At 39.1% G+C, this 18,417-nt stretch overlaps 1 protein-coding gene across 2 annotated transcripts in view; it reads right to left on the reverse strand.

Annotated features, from left to right (window-relative positions):
• The window catches only part of KATNAL1 (katanin catalytic subunit A1 like 1), a 116,104-nt gene that overhangs the window by 37,622 nt on the left and 60,065 nt on the right, over nt 1-18,417 (reverse strand). For both annotated transcript variants that reach the window (XM_045844827.1, XM_045844828.1), the window contains one exon: nt 7,908-8,076. In XM_045844827.1, the coding sequence (XP_045700783.1) occupies nt 7,908-8,076 (169 nt within the window). The remainder of the gene's footprint in view (nt 1-7,907; nt 8,077-18,417) is intronic.

Here is an 18,417-nt window from a genome sequence, read left to right on the forward strand (position 1 = left end):
TAAAGTTTATATTCCTAGATCCTAGAAGTATGACTTACACAAGGTATGCACTTAAGGTGTGTTAAGTAAATGGGGCAACAAACTGGCCTACAGTAACTCTAGGTGTGAGGAGTGAAAAACTAAAGACAGAAAAACACATCACTATACAAAGTGATTCTTACTTAATGAAGAACCGTATTTTTAAACTTGGACCAAACTTGAAGCCTGTCAGCATTTTTAAAACAAAGAAGAAAAAAGAGTAATCACTCTCAGAATATGAACTGGTACTCATAAGAAGTAAGTATTTGTGAGACATGAAAGTAAGATAGAAAACCTTTTCAAACAGGAAGCTGTATAGCATAAGGACTAAAAGCTCAGATATTGGAGTTCAAGTTCATATCCTAGTTCCATTATGTACTTCAATTATGACTTTGATGCCTCAATTTCTTCATACATAGGATAGGGAAAATAATGCCGAGTTCACAGAAATTTTCAGGAATTAAATAAGCAATAAATTATAAAAAAATGTTTTATATATGTTCACACAACTCAATTTTTTCTCAAAATAATACTGTCCTTACTATGAGCAACACACTCTAAACTTTCTAATCTATTCCATATGATCTCACCTTTAACTGGAACATAATCAACAAAAGAAAAAAGCAAACAAAATATAACCAGAGACACTGAAATTAAGAACAATCTAACAATAGCCAGAGGGGAGTGGGAAGGGGGCAGTGGGGGAAAGGGTTTTCAGGAACTACTATTCTATTTCATTTTTTTTTTAAAGCTAGCTGCAACACACAAAACTGATTTTGAAAAACCAACAACACTGGGGACTACAATATCTCTGAGAATCCTTCCAATATTCATTTTCAAATTAGCTTTCAATGGCAGTGGGTATCTGTCAATTTCACCTAAGGTACTTCAAACTCACAGCCTTTAGTGAGTTTTAGAGACTCTAGATTCTAATGAATATTTTATTGCTTATGATAATCATAACTAAGTATACCTTTCATATTCTAATCAAGTTCCTGTGAGTTTTTTTAAAATTGTAGTCCCCCTTTCCTGAGTCACTTATTATATGCTTGTGTATACTAGCTAATGATCTAAAATGAATTTATTACCTTTGTGTCATGGTCCAAAGTCTTAACGATGCTGCTATACTGCCACTTACCTTTGTAGATGTAAAAAAAAAAAATGTGAAGACACGAGATATTATAGATCTTGCCCAACATTCCCAGGACCTTTGAATTTTTAGTTTAGTGCTGCGAGCTATATGATGGAGCAGCAGCAACAGATGGCACCTTTCCTCGAGTACAGTGAACCTGTGCAGGCTCTTTTTGAAGCTTTTTACATATACTGCCTTATTTAATTCCTGAAAATTTCTGTGAACTCAGCATTACCTTCAAACAAATGAAGTTTTGTTTTGTTTTGTTTTTAAATAATAAAGGGCTTACTTGCCATGACATATAGCTTTCTGAGTACTTAGATATCAATGAAAAAATTGCGAAGATTTAAAAAACTATTTGGAACTTTTCATGGGAAAAACAATTTCCAATCTCCAGAATAATTTATTTGACATTCAACAAATGCTGCCTGATTGTTTTGTTCTTTGCTTAAGAATCACATTTTAAAATCAACATTACTTAATTGTTCTGGGATTCTTTCAAATCCAATCCAGATTTTTAACCTAGTTTGGTAGGCATGCTACATAATATGAAAAGTCCTTAAATGAGAAAAAAGATCCGTGACTTCCCTAATTCCCCTCCTAGCTCCATTCCTTACTCTGTGACCCTGGGCAGGTTTACTTAGCTCTGTGGACCTCAGTCTCTTCATTTGTAAAATGGGGGTAACACAACTCCAGACTTCATGGGGCTGTTTTCATGAATTACTGTCTAATCACTCTGAATGATGTCTAATAGGGAAGCACCCATAACCAAGGTTGTGCTCTTGTGTTATGTGAAATTAAGGGAAGACTAAAAGTTCCTCACCCAGTTCAAAAAGTTCACCTAAAAGCTATTAGCAGAGTAAGGGATAGATTTTACTCCCACTTTATTCTCTAAAATGCAAACTGAGACATCAAATTTACAACTAAACTACAGAAAAATCATCACTTAGAACTGCCAGATATCAAGCTGAATGCAAGTCCTACAACTAAGGAATTAAAGAAGAAACCACATTGACTGAGACTGGTAGGAGGGACAGAAACATGGAACGGACTGATCCCACACCCATGTGTGCTGAGTAAAAATAGGGACAGATATTTCAGGAGTGAAGGGTCCCAGCCTCACACCAGGTACCCGAGCCCAGGGTTCCAGTGCTAAGAGAAGTCTCCATAACTTCTGGCTATAAAAACCAGAGGGCATTGAGGCTGTAACTGCTAGACTTCCTGGCAGTTCTTCTTAAAGGACCCATGCACAGACTTACTCAGGCTCACTTCCTCTGAGCTCCAGTACGGGGTCAGCAGATTGAAAGATATCAGAAGCATTTGGGGAGAAACTGAATTTTCCAGCATCAGTGCAAGAGCTGGGAGTAGCTTTCTTCCAGAGAGAAGTGCTAGCAGAGGCCAGTGTTACTTTTCTGAGCTCTCCCTAAACAGAGCCACTTAGCCAGCAGGCGAATGCCATATCTGAGACTCCATCCACCTGGCTCACATAGTTTGCCCCCACTGGTGATTCCCTGAGGCCCTGCGCTACCCAGCTTTCAGACCTACTCAATCTGTTTCCAGTGGCTTTCCCATATGAATGGTTTGTCTTGGCCCAATCAGATTTTCCTAAATTCTCTCAAACAAAAACATCTGGCTTCAGAGAGCCCCATCCTCTTACTAAGTTGCCCCAGGCCTGGCACTTACAGCAGCCAGCCTTGGTTCACAGCTTGGTATTGCCTGGGCACCTACTACCCCAGCACAAATAGCAGCCATCTGCAGACTGCTTTGTAGCTTATGCCGTGTGACCCCAGGGAGAACAAAGGTGGTGGCTGACCTTGAACATACCAAGAGCAATTAAGGCCCAACTAAAACAGGAATGTGTATACAGCCCACACAGTGGGCACAACTTCAGTACCCAACTTGGGTAATAGAAGAGGCTGTGCTGCTATACCTTATAGGACAGCTACTACTGTATATCAGGCCATTCTATCAAGCCTGGGAGACATAGTAGCTCTACCTAGCACATAGAAACAAACACAGGGAGGCTGCCAAAATGAGGAAATAAAGAAACATGGCCCAAATGAAAGAAGAGAACAAAACTCCAGAAAAAGAACTAAACAAAATGGAGACAAGCAAACACTGGTTATAAGGATGTTCAATGAACTTAGTGAGAAACTCAAGAGCATAAAAAAGATCCAGTCAGAAATTAAAGATACACTTAACTGAAATGAACAATTTACAGGGACTCAACAGTAGAATGGATGAAGCCAAGAATCATATAAGCAATTTGCAATACAAGGAAGCAAAAGACACCAATCAGAACAGCAAAAAGAAAAAAGAATCCAAAGAAATGGGGACAATATAAGGAGCCTTTGGGACAACTTTCAAGTATACCAACATTTACATCATGGGGTGCCAGGAGAGAAGAGAGAGAGGAAGAAATTAGAAACCTATTTGAAAAAAAACAGACAGACGACTTCCCTAACTTGGTGAAGGAAACAGACATACAAGTCCAGGAAGCACACAGAGTCCCAAATAAGATGAACCCAAAGGGAGCCACACCAAGACACATCATAATTAAAATGCCAAAGGTTAAATAGAAAGAGAGAATCTTAAGAGCAGCAAGAGAAAAGCAGTTTTTTACCTACAAGGGAGCTCCCATAAAACTGTCATCTCATTTCTCTAAAGAAACTTTGCAGGCCAGAAAGAAACATTCAAAGTGATGAAAAGCAAGGACCTACAACCAAGATTACTCTATTCAGCAAAGCTATCATTTAGAATCAAAGGACAGATAAACAGCTTCTCAGGAAAGAAAAAGCTAAAGGAGTTCATCAGCACCAAATCAGTATTATATAAAATGTTAAAGTGTCTTCTTTAAGAAGATCAAAAATATAAATAATAAAATGGCAATAAATACCTATCTACCAACAACTGAATCTAAAACACAAGCTGAACAAACAAGCAGAACAGACACAGAATCATAGATACAGAGAAAGTTTTGATGGTTGCCAGTTGGGAGGGAGGTTGAGGGGATGGGTGAAATAAGTGAAGGGATTTAGCACAAATTGATAATTATAGAATAGTTATGGCGGCATAAAGTCACTGGAAATAGAGTAGCCAAAGAACGTATATGCATAACCCATGGACATGGACAACAGTATGAGGATTGCTTAAGGGAGCAGGGCAAGACTGAGTTGAGTGGAGAAAAGGGTGAAAAACTGGAACAACTGCAATAGCATAACCAATAATATAATTAAAAAAAATAAAAATAAGGTTAGCTGCACTAAATGAAGAACAGAGTAAGGAACAAAAGTGATACATAATATACAGATTTTAAAATATCCATTTATGTGGCTTTTGATAATGAGGAAGAATCAGTTTAATTGTATCAGTGGGAAAAGTTAATGTATTAGTATTCCTCACAATCCTGAAAAGAATCTGAAATGGAATCACTCACTGTTTTATGGCACATAGCTCCAACAAATTACAAACAAAATAATCTAATTCACTTTCAGTATCCTAGTGAGTTAGAGAGGTAGAATATGTCTTGAATCTAGTATTTCATGAATTGAAATACTCTGTGGGCTTCTGGTCAAAATGATGTAGGCAGATACGGCTCACCTCTTTGCACAACCACATCAAAATTACAACTGAAATATAGAACCATCACTCAAGAACGTCAGAAATCAAGCTGAATGGAAGTCTCACAAATATGGAACTGAAGAAACTACATCCATCCAGACTGGTAGAGGGGCGCAGATGAGGAACAGGTTGGCCCCACACCCATGTGGATAAAAATTCAGGAGGCATACCTAGGGAGCCAGGAGTCCCAGACCCACACTAGGCCCCCCAGCCCAGGATTCCAGTGCCAGAAGATAAGTCCCACAACTTCTGGCTGCAAAAACCAGAGGCAACTGAGTTGGTGGAGGAGACTGCTAGAGCCCTACGAATTTCCTTTTGGGAAACCCACACACAGACTCACCCACACAGACTCACCCACTCAGACTCACTCCCTCTGAGCTCCAGCAGCAGCGGTATATATAGGGAGAGACTGAAGTGTCTGGCATGAGGGTTAGCAGAGGGCATTGCCTCTTTGCTGCTGAACCCTCCCACCACAGAGCCAATATGCTGGTGCCATTACATGAGACTCCAGCAACCTGGCTAACACTGTAACAACCACGTTGGAGATCCACAGAGGCTCCACCACACCCAATTAATGTGCCCACCCAAGCTGTTTTTCCATAAAAAAGGCTGGTCCTAAATCCTATCAAGCAAGCAACAGCTGGCTTCAGTGAGCGTGAGCAGCAGCCAGATTAGAGTCACAGCTTGGCTTCTCCACCTGGGAGAATCCCAAGCCCAGAACAAGTAGCAGCCATATCAGATTGTTCTACTGCTCAGGCAGGGTGCACCCGACAAAATAGGTGGGGACTGACCTTTGCCTACATCACCTGGGAAACCACAGGGTCGACACACCCAGTGGACAGCTACAGACTACATCAGAACACCACCACCCTGCTCCTGTACAGCTAATCCTCTACAGAGGTTGGTGGTCAGTGGTCACAGCCAGTCCTTGCAGGTGACTGGCCTGGCTACATCCCTCCCACTGATCTGCCAACAGCAACCAAGGCTCCACTACAACAGAAGGGTATACTCAGCACATGTGGAGAGCGCACCCTGAGTACCCAGCTTGGGTGACAGGGGAGGCTATGCCACTGGATCCTACAGGATACCTACTACATTAAGGCCACAGGCCCCAAGACACGGAGTCAAAGCAACTCTACCAAAATAAGGAGACAAAGAAACATGGCCCAAATGAAAGAACAGATCAAAACTCCAGAAAAAAACTAAAAAAAAAAAAAAAAAAAAAAATGGAGATAAGCGATCTATCAGATGCAGAGTTCAAAACACTGGAATAAGGATGCTCAAGGAACTCAGTGAGGACCTCAGCAGCATAAAAAAGACCCAGTCAGAATGAAGGATACACTAACTGAAATAAGGAACAATTCACAGGAAACAACAATAGAGTGGATGAAGCCAAGAATCAAATCAATGATTTGGAACATAAGGAAGCAAAAAACATCCATGCAGAACAAAAAGAAGGAAAAAAGAATCCAAAAAAATGAGGATAGTATAAACAGCCCCTGGACAACTTTAAGAGGTCCAATATTCACCTCAAAGTGGTGCCAGAAGAAGAGAAAGAACAAGAAATTGGAATTCTATCTGAAAAAATACTGAAAGAAAATTTCCCTAAGTTGGTGAAGGAAACAGACATGCAAGTCCAGGAAGCACAGAGTCCCAAACAAGATGGATACAGAGAGGCCCACTCCAAGACACATCATAATTAAAATACCAAAGGTTAAAGATAAAGAGAGACTATTAAAAGCAAGAGAAAAGAAGTTAGTTGCCAGAGGGTTGCCAGATGGGAGGAAGAGAAAGGGTGAAGAGGTGAGGGGATTAATAAGTACAAATAGGTCTTACAGAATAGCTATGAGGATATAAAGTACAGCATAGGAAATGGAGGAGTCAAAGAACTTATATGCATGAGCCACAGACATGAACATTGGTGGGGCAAATGTATGAGGGAGTGGGGGCTGCTGGGTGGAGGGGGCAAAGGGGGAAAATCAGGACAAGTATAATAGCATAATCAATAAAACAAAGTATAAAAAAAAGTAACACTCAGAAAACACCAGTTTTATTCTATCATGGTCTAAACATCCATAAGGCTGTACATAGTCCTTATCTACTGATTGAATATATACATATGGTAAAGATGTTCAAATATAGCATATAATTTTAAATGATAACCACTTGCTATTGGTTATATTTCCATTATAAATATCATGGCATAAATGTGACTGATTACATATCCTGAACCCTGTGCTAGTTAGCACTTTGTGGCAGTTCGGTGTCATCATTCATGTAGGACATCACAATGAAAATGGGAAATGCTATCACTAAAGATTTATTTTTACCTTTTCATTACAATTAAGGCTAAGAGATGTGTCAGGTCATTCTGACTCACTCCTTAGTCTGTAGGATTTTCTTCAGCCATTTTTCTAAAGTCTATTTTAAGGGCTATACAGAATTTTGGCCCAGTATTATGTTTATTTTCCAGATAAAGTAATTTTCAAATAAATTACTTTATCTGATCAATTATCCAGATAAGTAAATGTATATAGTGAACCCTAATCAGGGGGAATTTTCTCATTAAAAAAAAAATTTACAGTTGAATCAAAGATTTTTTTTTTATCCATAGTAAATCATACCCATCATCTTACTCTGTGAATACAGAGTGGGGCAAAAGTAGGTATATAGTTATAAGTAAGCAAAATAGTTTATTCTTGCATTATTATTTTTTAATTCTTGTATTATTTTCCATATGAACAACTGTACACCTACTTTTGCCCTGCTCCATATATATATCTACTTCCTTATAAGTCTTTCCCACACAATTGTTTTCACTTATTGTTCATTTTGATTCAGAATAATTATTAAATATTTTTATAAATTTTAAATTTTATTTTGAATATTTCTATAGAAGATCCATTTTACTAAATATTTCTCTGTGTGGCGGGGGTAGGATGTTTTAAACATAGTTCTGAAGTTACTGGCATTACAGAATGCTCTTTGAAATACAAAGACAACATAGTTTTTTAATTCAGACCTTTTTTTAATCTCTTCTACATCAAAACCAGAGTACTCTGAAAAGCCAATAGAAGTTACAATATGCACCAAAGGCCTTCCAGTGAGTAAGTCAGAAAGAGATAGATAGTCTTGCCTTTTCATCTCTCCCTCTTGCTTTACAATCCTTGTCCCTACTTGTGGAGGGTTTCTCATTCTTCGATATGGGATGTGCTCGGCCTACAGGTCCCCGGGCTCCTGCTCCTGGCATTTCTTTCCTCAGAGGTTTTACTTCTCGATTGGGACGCCTTATCTGAGGTGGAACTCTGACAAGAAAAATAAAATAAAAGTTAATCAAAGGCAAAAGTATTTTGATACTACCTTAGTCAACAAAATGATTAAGTTAAGAAGGACAGAAACTCCCCATTTCCTCCCCCTTTGGCCAGTTCATGGCCATATTGATTAGGTCAGTTTTTAAAAGTGCTTTTCTTTAAAATATACTGATTAATACAGTTATTAAATACATATAAATAATAATATATAGCTGTAATTATCAAATGGCAGGACTCAGCAATCAAACCTCATAAAGTAATTTATTTAAAAATATTATTCATGCTTTGATCCTGTCAAAAATCACAGGATCCTTCAGATTATACATGTCCCCGAATATGAATCAAGAATTTTGATAACTACAAATGGTAATGGGTGTTAATGAGACTTACTGAGGCCATTTTGCAATCTATAGAAATACTGAATCATTATGTTGTACTGAATTGAATATAATGTTATGCCAGAAATACCTCACTAAAAATTTTTTTTGATGACTATATAAATGTAACAATGCACACAAAGTGGCATATTTTGGTTCCTGTAATGTGAAAAATGTCCTCTTCAAATAGCAAAATTTTGAGGGTACTCAGCACAGTATTGTCTCTCTGAGTGTTGGGGGTACTCTGTCACTATGTGTGTAATCCTTTCTTTCTTGAACCATCTCTGCCTATTTCCATACCTTTTCTCTCTGCAGCCCTTCAGATCCCACAAGTGTATTCCTTTTTCATCAATTGGACATATCTATTATTATGCCCTTTCCAGTTTCATGCTTTTAATTCACTAACTCATTGTGAAGCTTCTTTTCCTGGTATCAGAAAAAGTGGCACATGTACACAACACAATGACCCCAGCAAAACAGGTAATTGGATAAAAAGCCAGGAGCATTGCAAATTTCAAGCAAAAAGGAAAGAAACTGACAGCATATTGCAGGTCTAATGTAGTATCTTCAGTTTGTTGGAACTAGACTACTACATGAACCTGCTAAGCATAGAGAGGCTGATAAAATCTGTACAAGGGGGACCCCGCAAAAACCTGGAATTATCTTCTGGAGGATGGGCCCCTTGTAGTACACGTTTTCCCCCCTAGATGAGTAGTCTAGTAACCCATCTGTATCAGTGTACCAGCTGGTGTTGTTGTGAGAGGCTGCATTCGGCTCCAGTGAATTGTTTTTGAAGACTCTTTCAACATACTTGCCCATTTCATGACAGATGATTTACGAGCACACCTGCTCATTCTTCACTGAGTATTCAGCAGTTTTTGACCAAAAACAGCAGGACCCCCATACCCCACCCTCCCTATTCACCCAATCTTGCCCTGAGCAACTTTTTTTTTTGTTTTCCTGGATGAAAAAGTCCTCAAAGGGAAACATTTTGCTGATGTGGAGGAGGTGAAACAAAAAAGGCAGAAGCACTAAAAGGCATCAAAACCAACAAGTTCAGAAACTGTTTTTAGCAGTGGAAAAAACATCTGATAGGTGTATTGCATCAAATGGAGAGTGCCCTGAAGGTGACTGAAGTTTAAACATGTAACAATAAGTACATGATTTTTAATATATAAATTCCATTTTTTGGTGGTCCCCCTTTGTATGTCTAACTATGAGGTTCCCACACACTGACAGCTGAACCCTGGGAGTCCATTCAAACAGTGGTGTACTGAACACCCATTAGGAGGCATTCAGTCTCTGTGTGCTGGGCCCTCAGAGGAGAGACAAAGATGAACACACAATGGTGTGAAAGAAATCCACAGGGAAGGAACTAGAAAATGGTGTACAGTAAACTGATTATAAGACATTTTCAAATTTAAAGGTATTGTTATATGATTGGTTCCAGTGCATCATTAGTCTCTAAGCATTCTGCCAATAAAAGAAAGATGTGATAAGACTGGTAAAAAATAAAAAACTAGAAATGTTACATTGCTCTATTCTTACTATTTCACTGCAACCACTGGTGTTTTGACTGAACTTTGTTTTAATGAGGGACAGATTGTTCATATATATATCTGCATGTGTATCAGTGCCTTTCTGGAACCCAATTCATGGGTATGACCAACAGTAAGACAACCATCTCCTCCACACAGAACACAGGCAAGTTTGGCCTGTCATCTCTGCACCGGTTTAAACAGTCTGTCATTGTTTATGGTCTTGCCCTTGGGACACACAGCCAGCCTGGAGCCCGTGCTCACCGGCAGCAGTCACGACCACATGCCTGCACCCAGGCCTCATGGTCAGGGTAGGGAATCCTGAAGCACAGCTGCCACCTCCCCAGACTGTGCTCCTCCTTGGCATGGTCTATCGGGGCTGCTGAGGAGGCACAGGTAATCCTTGGGCACACTACTGGCTCAGGAAGGCTGTGTTGTCAGAAGACTTTTTTCAAAGCTCCTGCACAGCCTGCATGCCCAGGGTTTGCTGCTGCTGACCTGCCCTGCCACTCAGTACTTTGATGGGCTCAGACACGGTCTGAGTGAAATTGCTCAAGAAGCCACATATGCCATTTGTGGCCAGTCCCATCTCACAAAAACTGGGCCTGTGCCTGGTGAGTCTTCAATTCCATCTCACTGCAGCTGGATGTTACATTTGTAACAGACTCTGTCAGTGTCCCAAAGGACAACTTTGATTCTGGTCTGTTCACCGTCCTCTAGGAGTGCACCACTGCACAATGGCATGCTTCAAATTAAGGACTCAGTGACAGCTTTCAGGCTGTGTAACACCTATGTCTCAAGGCTTTTACTGGTCTCTTTTTAAAAAGAGACTTTAGTATGGTTACAAAACATTATCAACCTCCATCTGAATGGACTGACAATGTACCAGCTTACACTGTTTCAAATATAGAGAATAACTCACAGATCTGCAGATAAAAGACTAGATTGTCTACACTGTGCTCAGTCCTACTTGAAGACATTTCCCTGTAGGAATGGGAAGAAATATGCCTTATTTTATCATATGCAAATAAACCTGATTTCCTCCACAATCCAGTACTTCCTCTTTCTAAGCTGTACTATTAAATGTCAATATTAGAAGTAAATGTTCTCATCAGCATTGCTTGTAAGCACCTGGAAACAACCCAAATGTCAAGTATCAGACTACAGACATAAAGTACTGTACATTCACATAATGGGATCCTGTGTTCACAACATAGTTTACAGCTACACACAATGATAAAGCATGAATCTCAGGACCACCACCTCAAAAAAAAACATGCAGTGGTTTGAAGAACATGCAGTGTAATTCTAAGTAAAACAGGATGCTATTTGGGGATACAAATGTATATATTAAAATGTAAAGAAAGGCAAGGGAATTAATTATAAACTCCAAATACAGGGTAGTGTCAACTGTGAAAAGGAAGGAAATGGAATAGGATGCAGAAGGGTCCACAGGGGAACTTCAAAGGTATCAGCAGTCCTTTATCTTTAACTCCAAGGTGAGTATACAGATGCTAGTGTATTGTGACACCTTATACCTTACATGAATTTTAATGTTTATATTATCTCCTCAGTAGTTAATAAAACTGAAATATGAATTCATACTACAACAATGCTAAGACATTTGAGCACCTAAAAATGAAATTATAGGTTTGCTACAAAGTTTCCAGCATGTTCTAGAAACACACATATTCTAGTGATGTGGGCTCCAAGTACCCAGCCTCAGATGAACCTACTGCACCACTACCTGGCCAATCTCCAGAGAAGACTGGACTATACAAATAGGACTCTCTGACTCATAGCACTGCACCACCACAATTCCTGAAGTCAAAGCAAAAGGGGCCTCTGTGACAGTATCTTCATGCTATGCCATGTTAACAAATAGGGTCTAAGATATATCACATTTTTCTCTAATTGCTCTGTAAGCTCCTTTCTAAAAATTCCATCTATTGAGCTGTTCAATTTCTTCTAGCTTTCTGCTTAATGATTACTCTAAATGACTTGATTTTACCTATTTGTTCAAACACTGTTTCAATTCTGGTACAAGAATAAGTAATTTGGAACAAGTCCTCTATATGCCCAACAATGTAAGCCAAGATTACATAAAGTTAACCTTTGAAAAAGAAAAAAATAATCTGATTTTGCTGTTACATTAATATATATAAGCCCAGAATTAAATAAACAGAAAAACATCTCTCTCCACAGCTAACAAAAGCATAAAAAACATAAATCCCAAGTAATTCACACTAACATTTTTGCTAAAAAGACTTGGAATCAATTTATCAGACTCTGAGTCCAGGAAAAAATCATTTGTTAAAAAATCATAAGGTGTTCCAGTCATAATGGCAGCATAGGCAAACACAGCTTGCCTCCTCACAAAACCACATCAAAATTGCAATTAAAATATAGAACAACCATCACAACCATCAGATATCCAGTTGAACAGAAGTCTAACTACAGAATTAAAGAAACCACATCCATCCAGACAGGTAGGAGCGATGAACATGGGGAAAGGGCTGGTCCCACATCCATGTGTGGTAGGTAGAAATCTGAGAGGGGTATCCCAGGAACAAGGAGTCCCAGCCCTACACCAAGGTCCCCAGCCCAGGGTTCCAGTGCCAGGACGGTAAGCCCCCATAACTTCTGGCTGCAAAAACCAGTGGAGATTGAGTCAGTAGAAGAAACTTCCGGAATCCCAAGCAGTTCCTCTTAAAGAACCCACTCATGGACTTAATCTGACTCATTGCCTCTGAGTTACAACAGGAGGGTAGCTGCTTAAAAGGCACCAGGGAGAAACTGAAGTGTCTGGCATCAAGGAGAAAGGTGGGGAACAACCTCCTCCCAGACAAAATGGCCACTGTCCCTTTTCTGAACCCCCTCCCCACCACAGCTGAGACTCCATCAACCTGGCTAACACTGCCCTGCCTTAGAGATCCCCTGAGACTCTATCCCACCCAACTTACTGGCCCATCCAAGCTACTTTTCCATATGAATGGCTGGTCTTGGCTCATGCTTCACAACTTACTAAATCCTCTCAAACAAGCAACAGCCAGCCTCTGGGAGCCCCCAACCCCCCATACCTCTTGCTAAAAGGGCCCCAGGCCCAGCACTAGCAGTATCCAACCTAGATGCACAGCTTGACTTTGCTTGGGAATATCCAAGCCCAGAACAAAGCAGCAGCCATCTCATATTGCTTTACAGCTCACACAGGGTGGCCCCAGGGAAAACACAAGTAGGGGCTTACCTTGGCCTGTACCACCCATGAAACCCCAGAACCTGCACACCCAGTGGACAGCTATGGACCACATCAGAGCATCCCCACCCTGCCTCCACACAACTGATCCTCCATGGAGAGCTGAGGTTGGTGATCAGTGGTCATAGCCAGTCCTTATACCTGACGGTCCTGGGTAAATCACTCCCACTGACCTGCCAACAGCAGTCAAGGCTCAACTGCAAGAGGAGGGTATACTGAGCTGACATAAAGGGTGCACCTTGAGCACGCAGCTTCAGTGAGAGAGGAGGCTGTGCCACTGGACCCTACTGAACACCCACTACATTAGACCATACTACCAAAACAGGGAGTCATAGTAGCTCTACCTAATACACAGAAACAAACACAGGGAGACTGCTGAAATGAGCAAAGTAACATGGCCCAAATGAAAGAACAGATCAAAACTCCAGAAAAAGAGCTAAATGAAATTGAGATAAGCAATTTATCAGATGCAGAGTTCCAAGCACTGTTTATAAGGATGCTCAAGGAACTTAGTGAGGACCTCACAGCATAAAAAAAATCCAGTCAGAAATGAAGGATACACTAATTGAGATAAAGAACAATTTACAGGGAACAACAGTCAAGTAGATGAAGTCTAGAATCAAATCAATGACTTGGAACATAAGGAAGCAAAAAACAACCAGTCAGAAGAAGAAGAAAAAAGATTCCAAAAAATGAGGATAATGTAAGCAGCATCTGGGACAACTTCAAGCAATTCAACATTCACATAATAGGGGTACCAGAAGAAGAAGAGAAAGAGCAAGAAATCAGAAATCTATTTGTAAAACATAATGAAAGAAAACTTGTCTAAGTTGCTGAGGGAAATACACAAGCATATCCAGGAAGCACAGAGAGTCCCAAACAAGATGGATGCAGAGAGAGATCCACTCCAAGATGCATCGTAATTAAAATGCCGACGGTTAAAGATAAAGAGAGACTCATAAATGCAGCAAGAGAAAAGTAGGTAGTTACCTTCAGGGATTTCCCATAAAGCTGTCTGCTGATTTCTCGAAAGAAACTTTGCGGGCTAGAAGTTTCTAGGGATTGGCAAGAAATATTCAAAGTCATGAAAAGCAGGGACCTACAGCCAAGATTGCTGTACCCAGCAAAGCTATCATTTAGAATTGAAGGGCAGATAAGGAGTTCCCCAGCAAGAAAAAAACTAAAGGAGTTCATTATCACCAAACCATTATTATATGAAAAGATAAAAGGACTTATTTAAGAAAAAAATGAAAATCAAAACTACGAGCAATAAAATGGCAATGTATACGTATCTATCAACAATTGAATCTAAAAAACAAACTTAACAAACAAGAAGACTAGAGACAGAATCATGGATATGGAGAGGTTCTGATGGTTGCCAGACTAGGGACATGTGTAGGGAAATGGATGAGAGGGGAGCGGATTAAGTGGTATAAATAGGTAATTATAGAATAGCCACTGGAAATAACCACAGCATAGGAAACAGAGTAGCCAAAGAACCTACCCATGACTCATGGACTGAACAATGGTGTAGGGATTGCCTGAGGGAGTAGGGGCTTCTGGGTGGAGGGGTGCAAAGGGTTAATAATCAGGACAACTGTAATAGCATAATCAATAAAATATATTTTAAAAAAAGAAAAGAATTAAAAATAAATTTAAAATATCGTGAGGCAAAAAAACAAAGCTTAAATAGAAATTAAAGGACCTATGATGTGAAATAGACATTAATGATTAAGAACTTTAGTGACTACTCTCATCAAATATGTAACTGCTATTTTTTCAAATCAGTATATATTTATGGTTTACCTAATTAGTACATGAACTATGCTGGATGTTACACTGACATAAAAATGTTGTAGCACTATCCCTACCTTCAGAGAGAGAGCATGGACACCTGGAGTCAGCATTAGAGTTAGAACCCTAAGACCTGGGTGCCCTTTTTCCCTGGGTTACCAACTACCTATTACACAGGCATATCACTTACCATCTACAAGCCTCATGTGATTCCTCTGTAAATGGAGATTAATACTTCATAGAATTTTTTAAATTTCTTTTTCACTAAGATATAACATATATACAGTAAAATGCACATATATTAAGTACACAACTCAATACATTTTCATACCATATAACCATAGGTAGATCAAGATGGGGAATTTCCCAATATCCCAAAAAGGTTTTCATGGTCCTTCTTAGTAAATTATCAGCCCCTAAAAATAATCACTACTCTGACCTTACTATCAAAGATTAGGTTTGCCTGTTCTAGTTTGATGTACATGTAATTCTATAATACATACTCTGTGTCTGGTTTCTTTCTTTCAACGTTACCACTGTATGGAGGAAGATATTTGCAACAATACATCTGCTAAGGGGTTAATTTCCAAGATATATAAAGAACTTATACAAATCCACAGCATTAGACAAACAATACAGTTAAAAATGGGCAAAGGACAAAAACAGACATTTCTGCAAAGAGGACATATAGATAGCCAATGGCTGTATTAAAAATGTTCAATGTCATTAATCATCAGAGAGATGCAAATTAAAACCACAATGAGATATCACCTCACATCTGTCAGAATGGCTATCACCAATAAATCCACAAACAACAAGTTTTGGCGAGGATGTGGAGAAAAGGGCACTGTCTTACACTGTTGGTAGGAATGCAGTGCAGCCACTGTGGAAAACAGTATTCAGTTTCCTCAAAAAATTAAAAATGGAATTGCCTTTGACCCAGTAACTGCGCCTCTGGGAATATGCACTAAGAAACCAAAAACACTAATTTGAAACCATACATCCTTATGTTCATTGCAGTGTTATTTACAATAGCCAAGATTTAGAAGCAGCCCAAGTGCCCATTAATAAATGCATGGATAAAAAAGCTGTAGTATATTTATTTACACAATGGAATGCCATTCAGCCATAAAAGAGAAGGAAATCTTACCTTTTGTGACAGCATGAATGAAGGTGGAGATTATTATGCTAAGTGAAATATGCCAGTTAAAGAAAGACAAAAACCATATAATCTCATTTACTTATGGAATCTAATGAATAAAATAAACTGATGAACAAAACAGAAACAGAGGCATGGATACATGAAACAAACTGACAGCTGTCAGAGGGGTGGAGGGAGGAGTGGATAAAAGGTGATGGGATTAGTCAAAAACATACATATGTAACACAAAGCCACAGACAACACTGTGATGATAGTCAGAGGGGAAGAAGATGGGTATAGGTGGAAGTTGGCAAAGGGGGGAAAAGTGGGGATAGAAATAGACTTTGCTTGAGATAATGGGTGCATGATACAGTATACAGATGATGTTTTTTTGAGTTGTACACTTGAAACCTGTATAGTTTTGCAAACCAATGTCATCCCAATAAATTCAACTTAAAAAAAAAATTACCTGTGAAATGCATCCATGCTCCTAAGGATAGCATTAGTTTATCTTTCTTCATTGCTGAGTAGTATTCTACTGCATAAACACACTACAGCTTATCTAGCTTACTGTTGAAGAACACTTTAATTATTTTCTGTTTGAGGTTACTATTAAAGCTTCTAGGAATATGGGGAATATGTTCATGATAAACCTAAGTACTCATTTCTTTGGAGTATATACCAGGACTGAAATTGTTGGATCACAGGGTATATGACAGATTAGTTTTTGTATATATAGCCAGTTTTCCAAAGTGGTGATGCCATTTTACACTGCCATCAACAGTGTCTGAATGCCACCTGTTCCATCATGGCCATTTTAAAAGGAGAGTAATGGTATCTCATTGTGGCGTTGCTTTGCCTTTTCTGAATGACTTATGAATGTTGAACACCCTTCCAACAATATGCTTATTAGCCATGTGAATATCTCTTTTGTAGAAGATCTATTGCAGTTGTTAGTCCATTTTTTTTCAATTAGGTTGTCTGATTTTTTTTTCTTATTGATTTATTGATTGTTGTTCCTTACAGGCATATCTCAGAGGTATTGTAGATTTGATCCGGACCACTGCAACAAAGTAAATATCAAAATAAAGCAAGTCACTCAAATTTTTACATTTCCCAGTGCATACAAAAGTTATGTTTACACTATACTATAGTCTGCTAAGTACACAATAGTATTATGTCTGAAAAACTATATAATATCTTAAGAAATACTTTATTGCTAAAAAATGCCAACCATCATCTGAGTCTTCAGTGTGTCAATCTTTTTGCTGGTGGAAGCTCTTCCTTCAGTGTTGATGGCTGGTGACTAATCAGAGTGGTGGTTGCTGAAGGCCAGGTTGGCTGTGGCAATTGCTTAAAACAAGATAATGAGGTTTGCCACTTCGACTGACTCTTCCTTTCAAGGACAATTTCTCTGTAGCATGCGATGCTATCTGATGGCATTTTACCCACAGTCAATCCTCCCTCTCTGCTGCTGCTTTATCAACTAAGTTTATGTAATATTCTAAATCCTTCATTACCATTTCAACAATCTTCACAGCATATTTACCAGGAGTAGATTCCATCCCAAGAAACCACTCCTTTTGCTCATCCTTAAGAAGCAACTCCTCAGCCACTGAAGTTTTAGCATGAGAGTGCAGCAACTCAGTTACATCTTCAGGATCCACTTCTAATTCTAGTTCTCTTGCTATTTCCACATCAGCAGTTTCTTCCTCCACTGATGTCTAGCACCCCTCAGTCATCCATTAGGGTTGGAATCAACTTCTTCCAAAATCCTGTTAATGTTGATATCTTGCCCTCTTCCCATGATCACAAGTGTTCTTAATGGTTTGGTGAATCCTTTCCAGAAGGTTTTCAATTTATTAGTCCAAAAGCCATAAGAGGAGCCACTATCTATACCAGCTATAGCCTTTCAAAATGTATTTTTTAAATAGTATGACTTAAAAGTTGAAACTACTCCTTGATCCAGGGGCTGAAGAATGAATGTTGTGTTAGCAGGCATGGAAACAACATTACTCTCATACATCTCCATCAGAACTCTTGGGTGGCCAGGTGGACTGTCAATGAGCAGTAATATTTTGAAAAAAATCTTTTTTCTGAGCAGGTCTCAACAGTGGGCTTGAAATACTCAGTAAACCATATTATAAACAGTTGTGCTGTCATCCAGGCTTTCCTGTTCCATTTACACTGCACAGGCAGAGTAGATTTAGCATAATTCTTAAGGGCCCTAGG

This window comes from Phyllostomus hastatus, unplaced genomic scaffold (genome assembly GCF_019186645.2).
Source record: "Phyllostomus hastatus isolate PE091 unplaced genomic scaffold, TTU_PhHast_1.1 phas_contig_41, whole genome shotgun sequence".
NCBI lineage: Eukaryota > Metazoa > Chordata > Mammalia > Chiroptera > Phyllostomidae > Phyllostomus > Phyllostomus hastatus.